Here is a 17031-nt window from a genome sequence, read left to right on the forward strand (position 1 = left end):
TCTAGCTGATTTCTTCAAACAAAGTTATCATACTAATTAGCATACAAATGCGTATTTCAGTTCAAATTTCCAGTTTATTTTTTATGAAATTTGTTATGATTTACTGTGTAGATCAGGGCACTGACACTTTACCACTAACCTTTAAACATAACTATTTGCCTCTGAATTATTGTATTACTAAAGCAATCAGTCCTGTTACTTGTATAATTTCTAGCAGTGCTTAACAAGTTTATTAGACCATCACTGAATGTAAGTTATACCAGAGCTGCCCAAAATTAATAGTATTGGTAATTATACTTGTGCTTTTATAATAGTTAATCAAATTGTCACTCGAAATATATATGTATTGCTAATATTATTTTTTCATTAAGATGCCAAGTTACAGCTATTTGCTTGCATTCCTGAAGAGGAAAAGAAAAACCTTTTGTAGTTAAATGTTATGCTTGATTAATTCCTGAAGCTCAAATTTGGGCATAAAAACATGAGTTCAGTTTGCTATGTACCTAATAAATAATAATATAATTTTTAGTTGTAAACATTTTTTGTCATTTTTTCTTGTTTTTATGATAGGTTATTGTGCCATTTTAATGCATTTATTAAACCCTATGCATTTTTACATACAATACGTTGTTCTCATCCAACATCAGCGTCTGACCTCATAAATGCGCTTCTGAAAGAATAGTCAAAAACTCCCAAACACACTTTGTTGAAAGCCTTTTGAAAAGAGTTAAAGCTGTTATAGCTGCAAAGGGTGTGCTATTAAACCCCAGAGATTATGATGTCACCCAGGGAATCCATAAAATATTTCTGTTAATTATTCACTGAATAACATTTAAACAGCATAAAAGTAAAATTTTATTCTTTTCCAGATTTTAAAATGACATAATACATTTTAAAAACACACAAAAAGTGTGTTTTCAGCATAACCTCTGGGATCATGTGACAAATTAAAATACATAAAAAAAAACTGCTTCTTTTTTTGAAGATGTACACTTGAAGATGTATTGGGCAAGTGCAGAATGCCAATTTTTTTACTTCCAAAATTTCTCTGAAATAAAGTTAGACTGAATTCATCACTACTAATACAAGTTCACTTATATTACTGTAGACTCTGAGATTCCCACCTCCATGATTTAGAATTCAGGAAAGAGTTTCTAATTAATTTTTACTTTCACTTCTGTGGTATTTAATATCCATTATCTATAAAGAGAGTCTTTGCTGTTGGCTTCTCTGCACATGTTCTTAAACAGAGGTAAATCTGAAGAATCCTTTGTAATATATCCAACTGTTTAAGATAGAAGATTGATTTTTTTTCGCAAACAAATTATGCTTCCATAAGTTTTCATGAGTTTTCTTTACATGTCATTTTTCCATTTTGATGTTTATTGTTTAATTAGTTCAAGTGCAAATAAATTTAATTCACTCAGTGCCCTGGCACATTAACCTTCTCATTAATGATGGGCAAGTTGCAAAGTTCGATAGTCTGAACTTGTCCACGTACTTTTCTGTCATTTGACAGAGAATGCTCATGCCCTCTTACTTTTATCTATTACCCAAAGTAGAAAATATTTGTTTAGAGTCTTGCTAAATGTGTTTATGCATTAAACACCAGTTTAATAGGAGGGTTCCCGCCCTGAAATAACCTTTTGTTGACTATTTAGATTGCTAAATATCTTCTGGGGTCTCTGTGCACAGACAAAAACAGTATGTCTTGTCAAAGTAATTGCTGTACCAGGTTCACTCTGGTACACTGCAGTTTAAGGAACATTAGGGAATGACCTGCTATCTGGGCCTTAAAGGTTGCCGCCAAATGAAAAAGATTCACCGTGACTGCTGACTGTCACCTTAAAGGGTCTGGCTCTGCTACACTTCAGCACTGTTTTTTAATATAATTTTTTGTCAGATTTAAAATGAAAACTAAAACATTAACAATTAGTAGTAGTAGTGATACATCCTTATTAAGTAACCATTTCTCCTCAGTCACTGATTGCTTTGGCTTTATCTGACTTTTGTAGCGGTTACAAACGCTGTTTTCACATTTCCATACGTCACCGTTCACTGATTCTGTTTCTGAATGCTCCAAATCTAATTGGATTATACTCTGCATTCTCTTATTTCAAATTAGCAGCAATGTCATATGGGGAAATCTGTGCTTTTTCCTTATTGTTTACCTCTCTCTACTCTGTGTCTTTGCCCTGAAAATTAAAAGCAATAGACACCCTATCTGTGCCATGAAGCACATTTCACAGATGAGAGAGTAGAAAGAGTGGTGTGAAAGATTTGTGCAGGATGTTCATGGTAGGTGACAGGGTAGATCCCACCCTTAATCTTTCTGTTCCTGTCAGGAAATATCATGCTTTGCCACTTTTAAATTAAATTTTTCTTTTCACGCCCACTGTGATCATCAGAACCATCAAAGACACAATTTCCTTTTATAATCAGTGAAATGAATACTTACACAGTACTTCCACATTCAGCTATTTTGTTAGTAAGGAGATGCATTTGAAAGAAGACAGTTTCCCAGAGCAGAGAATAGTGATTTGTGACGATGAAATGATTTATTAGCAGTTTGGTGTGAAAGACTAATTTGTGTAAAATCTTATTTTCAGTTTGTATTTGAGAATCTCATTTTCATCAAGTACTAACTGGACCTGCTTGTACAAAGGCTCCCTGTTCAGCTTTGACAGAAATATATTCAGTTGTGTCTTTGGACATTAAAAAAAGAAAATAATTCCACAGTGATCAGGTAAACTTTAAGTTGGGAGTGATTCATGTTTTTGCTTCAGCTGCCAATTCTTTTATCTTTGTCATTATTTTTGAACTCTGTGAGTACTATCAGTATCTCTGCTGGGTACTCTAAAGAGAAGAGATGGGGGATTCAAATTGAAGGGATGTCAGAGAGAAAATGATACAGGAAAAAATGCTGCTAAACTTGGGGAAGGTATTAAAAAACATACTGAGAGTAAAGCCTTTTGAGTAGTAGAGGGATTGTGGAAAGCAAATGACATGAAAGAAGAAAGCACTGTTTCATATGCGCCAAGCCTTCATTCCCTGAACCTTTCAGCACTGTTGCAGGTGTACAGCTCATATATACACCATGTTCGTTACCCTAGGGGCTAGCTGTAATCCATACAAGCAATCCCTGACCAGATGAATTTCAAAAACCTCCAATAAAAAGCCTCAGGTTTTAATATAGTGATTTTATCTCCTTCTGGATTTTTACATTTTCAGAAATCGTGCTGTGCTCTTTAGAGGTGCACATATTGTACTAGAGGTCTCACACAGTGCCACTGATGCTGCATTTTGATGCAGGCTTACCTGCACCTTATTGTTTCAGCATAAACAGTGAGGTTGTGAGTGGGAGGTGAAAGTCCTTGAATCAGAGAGAACTGATGAAAACATCAGGAATAGCTTCTGGTCAAGGTTTCTGATATTGCAGTTTTGTTTTGTTGTTTTACGTTATGCTTTTGCAGCCTCTCATGCAGCCTCTTTTAAATTTTCTCCTACTTTCTTGTCATTTGGTTTCAAAATAACTGTTAGCTGTACACAGATAATATATAATAAGCAATTTCGGAATTTTGCCTATGAAATACCTTATAAAAGAAATATGTTTTTGATGCTGTTTTTTCTGCCATCTTGAACACTGAGCAGAATAAAGACATCATACAGCTGTTGTGGATTAGTCACATTCCAAACCCTAGGGGCACAGCAACCAATGATGTTACATATTATATAGGTCACTCTCCAAAGTAGCTAACTATTGCACTTTACTTGCCTTTTAATTTGTGGTAAATAATTCCATTTGAATCCAAACGGTGTGTTACCAAATAGCTCCAGATGGTTGACATGAATGAATAAACATGCAAATACTGGTGCAGCTGATGTGCAACTCAGAATTCTTAATAACAAGACAAATAACAATTACTTGCTAAATTTATGAAAATTCTGGACCAGAAGCTGAGCTGTAGTTTAACAATGAGAACAAACACATAGTGGAATCACATCCACGCTGTTAAGCTGGAAAGACGGAGCACTGCTCAGCTAAAAACCTTTGGCACCATTAACAGTTGACATGGTTGACATTGAATACAGTGTTGCATTCATCACAATTTACATGCCTGTACAGTATTTACTCTCACATTTTGCCTAGGAGCGCTTGAACTAGGAATGCATCGCAGTACTGTTGGAGGCAATTTTCTTGTATGAATCTTTAATGAAAACGGTCTTCAGGAGGATGGGAGACATTGAGGCTGATGGCTGGGACTCCCTAAAGAACAATTCAAAAGCTTGCAAATGAAGTCCTCGCTGTGCCAAGGCTGTGTTGAAGTTCAAAAAACCAAACAGCTAACATATAGAAGACATCACCATAAAACAAACATAAACACATATATACTTTAAAATTAGTCTTCAATACCAGTTCCACTGTTTTTTCTACACACAAGTACATGTATATGTGCATATAAATAATGATGTCATCTGAGAGAATGAAGATTTATATGATTCAGAAAGACATTCTTAACCCCTGTCAAACAATACTGATTTACACAGTCCCATCTATGAAAATTTTACTCCAGTCCTGAATATATGCATGTATAGAAAGTTAGAGGTCCCTGTGGCTCAACGATTGGATGGGAAGCAAACCGAGCGGGCAGACAGATGATCCCCCGAAGTGGTTCTGGAATGTACATTCATATGCTGCCTGCTGTGGTAAAATATGCACAGTCACTCATTTAAATTGCACTGAACATGTGCAAGGCAGAAAACTGTTCTGAAGAAGTAACAAAAAAAAAAAAAATGTTTGCTTCACCTCTTCTTGTTTTACATCCTAAACAGTGATGGTGGATCCACCCTACCCTCCCAGCCCCAAATTAGATAGCACATAGACATTTTAGACATTGCAGCTGGGTGAAAATGAAGCACAATTCGAAGAAATATATGCAGAATAAACACTTTTTTTTTCACGGTAAGCATGTGAAGATTTTTGTTAACTGACATCACAGATCAATGCTCTCAAACATATACCCTCATCTCTATGGGCACAGATACTAAAATGCACAACACATGCTCAGATGAGTCAGACACATGGGTCAGGTGATCCCTCGCCTCACAGCTGAGTCACCAGTGACGTAGTCTACTAGAGCTGTTTCATGTCAGACACGTGATCACACCTTGGTCCTTTTTTCCTCCTTTACATCTGTGATTTTTTTCTTCTACCTGCTTCTTCTGTGATAACAAACTGGCATATGGTGAAAGCAAGAATACAGATACACTGCTAAAATACTGATTCTCTTCTACTGTCTATTTGACATAGGTCTGTGTTCCACTCGATTTACAATATATATCATTTTACAGTCTAATCTATCTCTGTGTACTCTACATATCGGCAGTAAATGTGCTCTCCTGATATTAACTAAAGAGGAAGTACAAGAGTAGGCAAACAGACTATTACAGTCTTCAGCTAAGCCTCTATTTGGGTCACCTGTCAACTCTGTTAGAGCGGTGATCAGAAAGAAGTAAATGTGGAATGATTAGGAAATTTGTCTCACAGCCTTTACTGTCTGAGGTGCTTTTTGAACCTCCACCAGAGAGCCACCCTATTATTATTCTGTATGTATGTCACTCTTCCCTGTCCCCAGCTTGCTTTCTATAGGCCTCATTGAGCAGCTGTATCTCCTCACGATACCCCGAGCTCTCCTGTGTCTGGCGTCGGCTGTTCTGCCGATGAGCCTCCACAGTGTCAGGTATAGTGATATTTATGGTCTCTGCTTCTGTGGTGCCACTGCTGGGGATGAGCAGGGAGTAAGAAGCAGTTTCACCCAGGTCACAGGAGACAAAGCGGTTCTCCCTTCGGGAGTAACGAAGTGATGGCGAGCGGGCATGGGTGGAGGACTGACTGATGTTAGATATGATAGAGACGCTGTCCATTGCCTCTTCATTGTCACAAATTTCCAAAACTTCAAGATGGATCTTGACATTAGTGTCCCCAACCCCAGCTCCAATTCCCATCTCCATTCCAATCTCCATCCCCATTCCTACACAGCTGGCGTTCACATCTCCACCCTGGCCTCTGGATGCTGTTTCGTCTGCACTGGGCTCATGGCCAACTGACTTCGAACGATAAACTTCCACCTGAGATGAAGAGAGATTTCATGTTTTGTTTTGGACCACAGTGTACTTGATGTCGTACAAAAATATCTCACAATGATATAATTGCTTTCTAAAACTCTATTCCATTAATCTTTTCCCAGTGGAACTCCCTGAAGAAATTTTAAATCTACTTTATTAAGCTAGTCATTTTCATGAAAATAAATGGTTTCTTTTTATTTGTTACATAGCGCATATGGACATATTTTATATTTATTGATAACTAGGAATTTCCTTTTCCACATTTCACTGATTCAAGGTCTTATAGGGCTAATTCTAGAAGTGAGTTGTGTTGCAATCAGGAGCACATGACAGAAAAAATAATCTAGAATGTTTTTGATGGTGAGAGAAATGGCTAAAACTATGCCGCTCTTGATGGCTATATAAGAGAGTAAAATTGATCCCACAAACAATATTTACCGCGCTTAAATCTTAATTATGATGCCAGAGCCAGGCAGCTCTTAGCTTAATTTCAGACTAGATTTACTTATAGACTGGAAAATGATTTCAAAGCTTAAAAATGTACCTAACAACATTTTTAAAGCTAACTAAATCATAATTTACCCCTTTCTTTTCATTTAAACACAAACAAACACATTTAAGTAAATTATAGTGATCGCTGATTACATCATGTAATATCCTGTAACAAAGGAGTAGGCAAGCGATTCATATTTGTATTTATTCTCAGTACGAATGCAAAGAGCATTTCCCACAATGCCATAAATTCTATCTTGCAACGTGAGTTTAAACAAAGAGAGTGCTGAGATGACATTACCTTTTTGGCATTGTTCGGGGAGATCTTTCGACCATCACTGCTGACCTCGTAGGTGGAGAGAGACAGCGTCTTCCCTGTAGGTGCTTGTAAAGATACAGTTCCCTGAAAGGCGCACAGGGGAATTGATAGACCACCTGATGATCGCTGCACATGTAAAAAAAACACAGAAAAGAACAAAAATTCAGTCAGAATTTAGCACATCGTCTTTATTTGAAAATCAAACTGCTATTAAATTCCGCCTTGGCCGCTCATTCTTGACAATAAATCCAAAGCAACTAATACTTCACTGTGACTACAACTAATTTCCCATATCATTCCTGTTGTTTAAAGTAACTGAAGTTACATTATGTGCCTGATGTCAAGTGCAGTAAGATGAATGTGCTGACCAGTCATTTCTATCCAAGAATTAATGAGGCTTCAATGTAGTGCCCTAACAACAGCACTCGGCTGTTAAAATGAGATGTCAAGACTTCATGCATGTAGAGGCCAACAGACCCTTCAGTGAAAAAACACACAAACACAAATAATGACTGACATATTTTTTGGCCGTTATTAGATTCGAATAGCAAAGTTTCAGTGCACAGTACCAGGCAAATTTTCTCCAACGGCTTATCAGCTTGCTTTTAATTATGAGTCTACATTTTTAGTTTAATTTTTTTTTTATTTTTTCAATCATATTTCATATTTTTCAGTCACACATTTGCACTGCTTTTGTAGAGATTATGACGCCAGAGAGTAGATCAAAGTGAGCCTCTGTGAAAATATGTTTGAGACTGTGCACACTGATGGCAGAGGAAAATAGAAGCATCATGTGGCACAGAAGTAGGGAGACCTGTGGCAGGTCTAATTAAGCTTCTAAATTATTTAGTTAAATATAATAATCTGATTGTGACTATGATGCACAACAGAAACAAAGCAGATGCCAGTCTCATGGCAATCTCCCCCAAATCTGCCTGGTTCCCTGTCATTATGTTTGCCTCATTGTGAATGGAGAGAAACATAGAGGGAGAGACAAAGACTGCAAAGCTGAGCTGAAAACACATTGTCACGTAAATCAAATAACGTTCAGAACACATCATGTGGGAAGCACACTGATGGATTTCTTTCTGGATATTTTCACATGCCTTTCTTCATCTTACATATAAAATACTATTTTAACATGCTCCCCAAAGGATCACCTGGCTTTTCCTTTTCCATCTCAATAAAGTTATTTTTTTCTTTTATTTTTAAAATGCCTTTAAAATAAATCCACAATAACCATTTTGCACCTCTTTTGTGTTGTCCAACGAAAATCTAACTCATGCTAGAGGACTTTGGTCAGCTGAAGCTATTTGCAGAATAGATCGAATGAGTAATATAAGGTTAAAAAAAAGTCTGCATAAAAATTAAGAAGTGGTGGGACTACACAAGGCTTACACCTGCACAAGTGGGGTGTGAATGTTGTCAGATATTTCCGTGCATATAACCATGCTTTTCTAGTGGGTGTAGGGTGCAATGGAAAGGGGGGCTAAGGGACTAAGGGAGCTAATTTCAAATTCTGCCAATGCAGATGTGATGATATTTTAAAATGAATACTAATAAGGCCTGTACTTGTATAGCGCCCAGTCAGTGTATTCTAACATCTTTTGAACTGTTTCCCTATTGCTGACAGTAAGTCTGTTCTGATTTTTTATGCCAAATTGATGTTGACCCCAGTGATTAAGGAAATGGCAACAAAACTACTGGATCGCCATTAAACGTGGTGCTGACCTTTTTTTTTTTTTAATTTGCTAACAGATTTATGGTGCAATGACTTGCGTAGTGAGTACGCATAAAACTGAATAAAAATATAGATATTATTTATGTAAATACAACTGAAATATACCAATTAAATATATGATGCCATGTGGGCTCATTGCTGTTATAAAAGCCACTCCAGGAAGAGGTTGACGGTCTTTGCAGCCATATATTCATAGCTCAAACAAGTAAGATTCAGCTGTTGGATAACAGGTTGAAACTGCCTCCAGTAAGTATGCATGTCCAGTTTGCTGACAGTATGTCAGCAAACTGGTGACATACTTACATTGACAGTATGTCAATGTAAGATAATTAGCAAGAGCAGCCTTAATGTCATATTTTAGGCTGTAGGATGCATTAAGTTCTAAATAATCATTACATTCACATTTTACTGTGCTTAAATGTATTAAACAGCCATCCAATATAATTACCAAATTATTTTTTTTTATGTTTCTATACTGTTTAATCCACTAAGATGTGCAAGTCCTTTAGTGCTAAAATATCCCTATCCATAAACTTTGAAATAAACTGTTAAATGCACCAAGGGAGAAAATTATAGTAAAACACATTAATATTACTTTATTTAGTATGAAAAACTAAAGTTACTTACTTGCACTCCTAAACAGAAAAAAATATTAGGGGTGGAATGTTGTACTTGCTTAATTCCCAACTTTCTTAAAAAAAAGGCCAGTATGCCGATTCAAATTTGGGTATAAACACATGAATTACGTCCAATGAATTCAGTTATTTTTTTGTATAAAAACAAACTTCTGAAAGATTTCTAAAATATTTCTGTTTTCTTGTTTTTTAGGCTAATAAAGCTAATAAATGTGTTAAGCACTGTACATGGATGCTAACATGTCCAGGCACATGTTGTGATCCAAAAATTGGCATAAAGCTAATATTTGTTTCTAAGGAACAGTAAATAACTTTTACTGTAACAAGTTAGATCCAGTTGGGGTTTTTTTCCTTTTTAATTTACAGCAGGTGACAACTGAAGAGCACAAATACTGTATTGAAGTTAACTAATATTGAGATATTTTTTGATGTTTCACTATATTTCATTCCCTTTTTAGATGAATACCAAGACTTACTATTAATAGGTTATATATTGTTTAAATGAGATATTTTGTGTAATGTTTATGTTGATTCAAATTAAAAGAATTATTGGAAGAAGAAAGAAGAACAGTAATTTTGATTACAGCCAGCATAACTTGTGGTTAGACGTATAAATGAAACATCAGTAAACAGAGTTTTGTGCCTCCTACAGGAATGACTGTTGAGACTGTTGTTCCAAAGTAAACACATGTGTGTCCTATAGTTATTTGAAGTTCCCCCAGATTGTAAGAGAACAATGTAACTTGCCTGTTTGTTTGTAAACAGGTCATTTGGAAACTTGCAGAAGGTAACATTCTCTGAAAGTTTTCATTTATTCCTCAGATTTGTGGCCACACGGTGTCTTGTAAACAGTAATAGCTTAAGAACTGAACAGTTAAATAACAAGTAAGTAAACAGTAAGTAAGTTATTCTCAATTACTAATTAATAGCATTCCCATACGCTTGTGTAGTTTGTTGTGTTTAAGGTTAGTTGGTATTAAAATCTTGGTATTCAAATACACTAAATAAGGATAAACACATTAGGACAGCAAAGCATCAGGTTGTCAGCATGACTCATTTGCTTATTTCACACCTTTAATTAATTGAAGTGTCAGCATACACATGTACAGTAATCTATTATTTAAATTGTATCAACTTCATACCTATTCAAAGTCAGTATTTTTTTTAAGTCTCTATATTTCATTGCATTGGACATTGGAGTAAATTGGTTTCAGTCCTCCAAACCTTAATGCACATTAGTTCTCCATTTCCTCTTGGGGAAAAGGGCTTGTAAGTGCACCCTGACTCTGTGCTTGCTAACAGATATGTCACAGAGAGGGTAAAGATGCGTTTAAGCTCTAATTCCACCTCTTTCCCTGGCTCCTGAAGGCCAGATGGGCTGACAGTAAGGAGAAAAGACGATGGGTAATGACATCTAGTCTGCTAACACGGAACAAAACACAGCTTGGAAGAACTATAAATCACAAAGTATTTTGGCTTGTCTTTCATCTGTTGTTTGGCTTTCTGTATTTATACAGTAATAACACGTTGTGTGTGTTTCTTTATGTCTTTTGTAAATGTGTTTGAGGAACATAATGGTTGGTGGATACAAAAAAAAAGGCTTAATTTTTCTTTGTTGTTTGGCATTGTTTTTATGTTTGTTTATAAACTGCACTGTAATCGTGATTCCACATTTAAAGACCCCAATCAATGATTAAGGCCTAAAGAGACATATATATAGACTAGTATACTGAGAAGTAGGGCAGGGAAACGCACACACACATACACACACATACACACACAAACACACACACCAGCAGTGAGCATCTTAGACTTATACATGATGCAAAGTGAGTGCCAAAACCAAGCTGTAGATGCATGCTCCATGGACTTTCCACCCTCTGGTGATTTTCAGAGTGAAACATTTCAAACTTATAAGTAGAGCAGAGAAAGAAAAAGGAGAAACAGCAACAGCATGTGTTCATGTGTATACATGCATGTATGTTTCCATGTCTGTTTACATCCACAGTCTACTGAATGAGCCTATATCAAGTCTGATAGTGTTATTGTTCTAATAGTCACAGCTTGGTTTCAAAGTTAATGCCTGTGGCTGCTCTGTTTCACAAGTGAGGCTGCTCTCTCATCTGTGTCGTTTATCTCCAATGCCAGGATACATTAATCGTTAGGCCTTTACTGCTTTGCCCTTGTTTAACAATTGAGTTGGCTCTAGCGAAACACAAAGAGAATTAAGCTTCTGGTATTATAAGAACACAGGATGTCAACAACAAAGAAAGAAATGGATTAAAATGGATTAGTGGATAGTGGTCTCTAGCAAACTGTCTCAAGCTTTAGTGCTCTTTGACTTTGCTAGTGGATAGAGTAAAATATTGAGAATCTAAATAAATGATAACTTTGAGTCCCGGTATATACTGAATCAATGTGTGTGTTTGATTAAACTTGAACTACAGAATGAATTGGAAATAAGTTTGTTTTTTTGTTTGTTTGTTTTTTAAATTCAACTTTCGCTCAAAATTTAACCTGCACAAATTGTTCATAAACACACATGAGGGAGCCAATATCCAACGAATCTCACTGATGCTGATCTTTAAACTGTAAGCATTTTGAAGCTGCACATTCCTCCAACTTAAAAAAAAAGAAATTCACTAGACATAATAAATTTTAAGTTTGTGGATGTATATTTGGTTTTGAAAGACTTGATCGATTGCTCTATAAGTGATAAAAGCTCAGAACAGATAAGAATATGTGAGGAGAGGAGAGGATTTTAAGCATTTTATCTAAATCTCACGCACAGTTCCAAGGCTGTCAGCTTGATTATAAAGAGGCATATTTTTAGATGTGGAAAAAAAAAAAAACCCAAACCAACAGTATGTAAGCCTTTCTCATCAAACACTTCCTTAAAGACTGGCTGTGTAAATATTGCACCCTATTCCATCGTCTATCGTCCTGTGTCTCTATACAAGTGGACCACAATAAATTTTTTAAATTTCCTTTCAAACAAAATGTAAATGCACAAAGGGAGATTATAAAATGTGTCTGTTTTACGGTCACGAAACACTAATTACTCTTAAATGATCACCACTACACTATGTTACTGCACGTTGCATGGTAAAGCCTAGGTTTCTTTGATTAGTTTATGAAAGCAATAGAGTTGCAGTGTGTGGAAAAACTGCCTAATGCCAGCCATAAACCACAAAGTGACAGACACAAATGATTAATTTAATGGTTCAAGAGCCAACAAATACACTGGTTACACTGAATGCTGGTGTACCTGTCTGGGCGTTCTCTCGGATTTACTCCTGCACCACTCCCAGTCTGTCAGCTCGATTTTCCGACATTCCTCATGTGAAAGCCTCCTCTCAGGCCCCTCAAACACTGATGACGTGTCAGTGAGACTATGATCCTGTTCCCGGTGATGAGAAGCCAATGAAGGGACACAGCAGAATTTCTCATCATTCCCATGGTTCTCATGGGGAAGTGGAGCACAATCAGCCAGTGCCTCCTTGCCACCAGCCACTGCTTCCAATAGAAGATCTGCATGAGAGGAGCTGTCCACTGGGCACGTGGTGCTGAAATCAAAATTGGGCCCCAGCCTAGAAAGCGCACCACTTTGAAGCGCATCATGACGGGCATTAGGGAAGTCACAGTTAAAAAGGCTGTGATAAGCAGGCTTCTCAATGGGAGGACTGTTATGTGACATGGTGGCATGTGACAACTTGTACACTCCGTAGCCTTGTTGGAAGGAAAGGTTGAACTTAAATCTTCTTTTCATCACTGTGAGAAAGAAAAGTGAGAAAATTTTATTTTCTTCATCCTGCAAAATCATCACTGTTTCCCCCTGTACCACACGGGAACAGTTGTTTTGGCTTTTACTGTGTAAAAAGACATTTGGTTGTGCACAGTTAGTTAATTTGTGCTGTGCCATCATCTACCTGAGGGTTCTGGTGTTGGTTCCCGTTTGCAGTTAATGAAGCAGCCACATGGCATGTGGATCCAGCGCTCAGAAAGCATGAATAACGGAGTGACCGCAGGCGCCAGCAGAGTGAGAAAGAAGCTCAAAGTCTCCAGGGAGGAGCTGCGTGCATTGATTGCGTGGCGCACCAGTACCAAAGTCTGTGAGGGGGGAAAAAAAGGAGAGAAATTAAGTCATTGAGGAGTCTCTGAATTAATATGCATGAGGAAGTTGTGGGAGGGGGACACATGAATGAAAATAAATTGCACAGACCTTTCACACATACTGGGCTTTCTTGATTTTAATTTTCCTATGTTCCGTATTCCAGTGGGCCAGCGGCACTTTAGCATAGCACCTGAGTGTGCTCAATTTTAAAGATGGCTACAAATAATACAGCTACAATAAAACAAAACCAACACCAATGAAAATATTCTAATCCACAGAAACAAAACTTGTGAAATTACTGTATTTCTGACCGGTGATATCTTGACATTTTCGTATTAATCATCATTTGTTTTTATTCATTTGAGAGGGTTGCAAGTTTGGAATGCCAATTCTCTTTGTCCATCACTGCTGCACAGCATTTATCAGCTACAATTTTTTCTTTTGCTTTCTTTTTTTTTTTTTTTTTGAACAAGAACAACTCTTGTAACAGAGGAACTTGGTGCTGCAAAGCATGGATGTATTTCACAAAGCAAACCCAGTGAATAGTGCCCTAAAGGTGCTACAAAAAACTTGCAAACAATTGTTCTCAAAACCTTTTAGGGAGATTATTTTGTGAAATACAAAAAAAATGGATTAAAAAGAACCTTCTTTTAAAAAATATCAAGGTTTTACAAGACAGGCAGCAAACCGTGAAGTTAAATTTAAATAATTCAAAGATGTCAGATTATTAATAAATTCCACATTTCAATCTCTGGCAACTAAGGACATCATTCACAATGTGTCCTCCTCACTGTGAAGGATTTCTGATGGAGTCTTTAACAAGATAAGGAATTTCATTCATTTTTAGTGACAGAGAAAGTAAAAAGAGAACAAAACACTTCTATTAAACGAATCCGTTTTATTTCCCCTCCACATTATTAACCCTTACAGCTTACAGCATATGCGCCACCAAGAACAGTGATCTGATTAGGGGATACTGTTCAGCCGCGTGCCACACAGAGACCCAGCTAGTCTCTAATTGGCTGTTAAGCACTTTCGTGGATTTGATCGGATGGTGGCTGCTGACGTCACCCTTGGCCAGAAACATACAATATAACTCTTTACAATTATTTTCAGTGGTCTGCTCACCTCACCGATTACGGCAATAAATCACCAAAACAATCTGTGTAGCTATATAAAGCCAAACAGAGACCTTGGGTTAAAGTGATTTTACTTTAAAGTTAGATATTGAAGTTTTATTTTGTTGTCCAGAGGTTGTTCTATAATTATGAGGTGGTTTCGTGTTAGATTTCGGTTGGAGTTTCATAGATTTTCTACAAACCGAGCGCTGAATAGCATTCCAACTAAATGAATAATAAATTATTTCATTTCAAGGTAATACAACTAAAAGGCTCCAAGCCAAGTAGATCAATGGGTTGGCAGGCCATTTGCTAAAAAGTTATTACTGTGTTGTTTTTGGCACCATTTACTGGGACATTTGCTTTTATGAGGCTTCTTACCATCATTGGCATCCATAAAACAACTCTGACAACCGCCAGGATCATGGAGAAGCGCTTTTGTGCAAACACCACAGGCGAATCCCCGACAGTAGCTGTCCTTTGATCACTGGCAGACACTGGGGACAAACTGCTGTCCTCTTTCTCCCTGATCTCTGTCCCACACGAACTTGGACTCAGTTCGTTGTACGCCCCGAAACTTTTATTCAGGCTGTCCCGGGAAAAGGACTGCAGATCACAGAGAGGAGTGGTCCCGCTCAGTCCTCGTGTCATTTCTAGATAGCTGGGGTACAATAAAGTCCTTTGGGGCTCCCTGGAGCACAGCAGCTGGTAAGTGAGGGGGATAAAGAAAAATAACAAGCCGCAAAAACACAGAAAATATAAAGAGAAGAGCAGCAAAATGTAAAAACTGTCGCTCTCTGGGAAACACCCGAGAGAGGCCGGCGTAAAGCTTCCCCATCCGCATAAAGGTAGGACACTGACGGCCAGGCTGACCGCCCACACACCGGCAATAGCCCACATTACTCTCAGTGGCCGGCGCACAGACTGAAGCACTCCGAATCTCTTGGTGACATAAAAAGTGTAGGCTGCTATAAGGCAAGCCTTCATATTGCTCGAAACACCTTGGAACACGTACAGAAGTCCAGATAAAGTGCACAGGCTGCCCGACCCTTCACCTCCATTTGCTTCCCACTGAAGGAGCATGAATAAAGCGAGTGGGACCAAACTGAGCAGGTCGTCCACCGACATGGAAGCCACAATGACACACAGGGAGGTTTTTTTCCTCATCCGGAGGACAGACATCAGCGAATACACACCTCCAACTAACGTTACAGCGGCGATGGTTACGCACAAACCGAAAAGCAGCAGGCGGATTTGCCTCTCCATCCCGGAGGGGTCTGGCGTGTCGTAGGTGGCCGTTGGAAGGTAGCTTTGGTTAGGCGCTGGGGAGCTCTGATACGTCGTAGACATCTCCAGTGAATTCATTGTTCTGCCTGTTTTGGCACTTTTAAGTGTTCAAATTTGACTCATTAGCTTGTAAAGTTCACCAGGCTGGAACGACGCGAGAACAGCACAGCATTCGGCTCATGTTTAAAAAAAAAAAAAAAAAAAAAATCACCATCCAACTGAGAACGTGTGCAGACGCTTTCCTGTCTCTTGGATGTGGAGCTGGTGAGGTTGTGTCGGGAGGCACCTGTGTCCACCGTTCAAACGGCGCAGCCAGGGTGCCTCTCGTTTCCAGCTGCTGATTTACGCGCTGTCGTCATCAGTGGTTACTTTCACGGCAGTCACTGGAGGGTTGAGCCAAACGCAGCATACTACTACAACCGGTTCTATATCCGTGTAGGACCGGTTCGATTCATCAGGGTGCATTTTTATTTGTGTCATGGCTCGACTCATTTGACGAGTCATTCCAATAATCACCCCTGTCTGAACAAGCCCTTTGACAGAATTTAATGCAAATGATAAAAAGTAGAGGGTCTTATTCATGTATTTATTTATTTTTTTATTTTTGAACAATTCAGATTTTTGTTTATGTGTAATGGTGGAGCCATCACTTACTGAATCATTCCATTTGAAATCCATCTACACAGGCTGTGCGAGCCATTTTCAGCAGATTGGTTTTCATTGCTTTGTTTTCAAACCCCCCACCCGCGCCTTTTTTTTTTTTTTTTTTGCTTAATGGAGTCAGGAAACTAAATGCCAGGGCTAAAATAATAAGGGAATCATGTGGGGTGGATGCTCTCTCGAAACAGAGTAAGGCCAGTTTACTGTAAGTGCTTACATGGCTGTTTGTATATGATCCCATGTCCTTAGATTTGAAAAGTACTCGTAAAGTAAGATGAAAAAAGTGTGGCAAAGGTTCTGAAGTTTATAGAAATAAATTACCCTTATCTGTAAAAGGAAGCTGTGTTACAGAGAACTACTACATGATGTATTTTTTTAAGAGAACATTGTGATAAAGAATATTATGAATGTTCATTTACTTTTGTTTTTCCAAGAAAAAGAAATCACACCTCCTGTGTTGTGCTTTGTTATCATTGTTGATAGCTTTTTGGTCTTATGCCTTTGAGATGCATGATGTCAGCTCAGGCTCATTTATTTAC

At 37.8% G+C, this 17031-nt stretch overlaps 1 protein-coding gene across 1 annotated transcript; it reads right to left on the reverse strand.

Moving 5' to 3' along the window:
- Positions 1 to 3933: 3933 nt before the first annotated feature.
- Positions 3934 to 15912, reverse strand: LOC102798740 (putative G protein-coupled receptor 149). Its single transcript, XM_006795295.2, has 5 exons — positions 14927 to 15912; positions 13243 to 13423; positions 12582 to 13084; positions 6920 to 7063; positions 3934 to 6129 (listed from the first exon to the last, which is right to left on the reverse strand). The coding sequence occupies exons 1-5, from the start codon at positions 15908 to 15910 to the stop codon at positions 5617 to 5619; spliced, it is 2325 nt and encodes a 774-aa protein (XP_006795358.2). The 5' UTR covers positions 15911 to 15912; the 3' UTR covers positions 3934 to 5616.
- Between the last annotated feature and the right edge of the window lie 1119 nt (positions 15913 to 17031).

The sequence above is a fragment of the Neolamprologus brichardi genome, chromosome 14 (genome assembly GCF_056152115.1).
Source record: "Neolamprologus brichardi isolate AB-2024 chromosome 14, ASM5615211v1, whole genome shotgun sequence".
Taxonomy (NCBI): domain Eukaryota; kingdom Metazoa; phylum Chordata; class Actinopteri; order Cichliformes; family Cichlidae; genus Neolamprologus; species Neolamprologus brichardi.

Excerpts from the sequence above, each read along its gene's own strand:
- LOC102798740 (XM_006795295.2), bottom strand. The coding sequence starts at position 15,910 with ATGAATTCACTGGAGATGTCTACGACGTATCAGAGCTCCCCAGCGCCT. Across the intron at positions 7,064-12,581 it reads CCGAGAGAACGCCCAGACAG|CGATCATCAGGTGGTCTATC; the intron begins GTACACCAGCAT and ends TTACATGTGCAG. Across the intron at positions 6,130-6,919 it reads CCCCGAACAATGCCAAAAAG|GTGGAAGTTTATCGTTCGAA; the intron begins GTAATGTCATCT and ends TCTTCATCTCAG.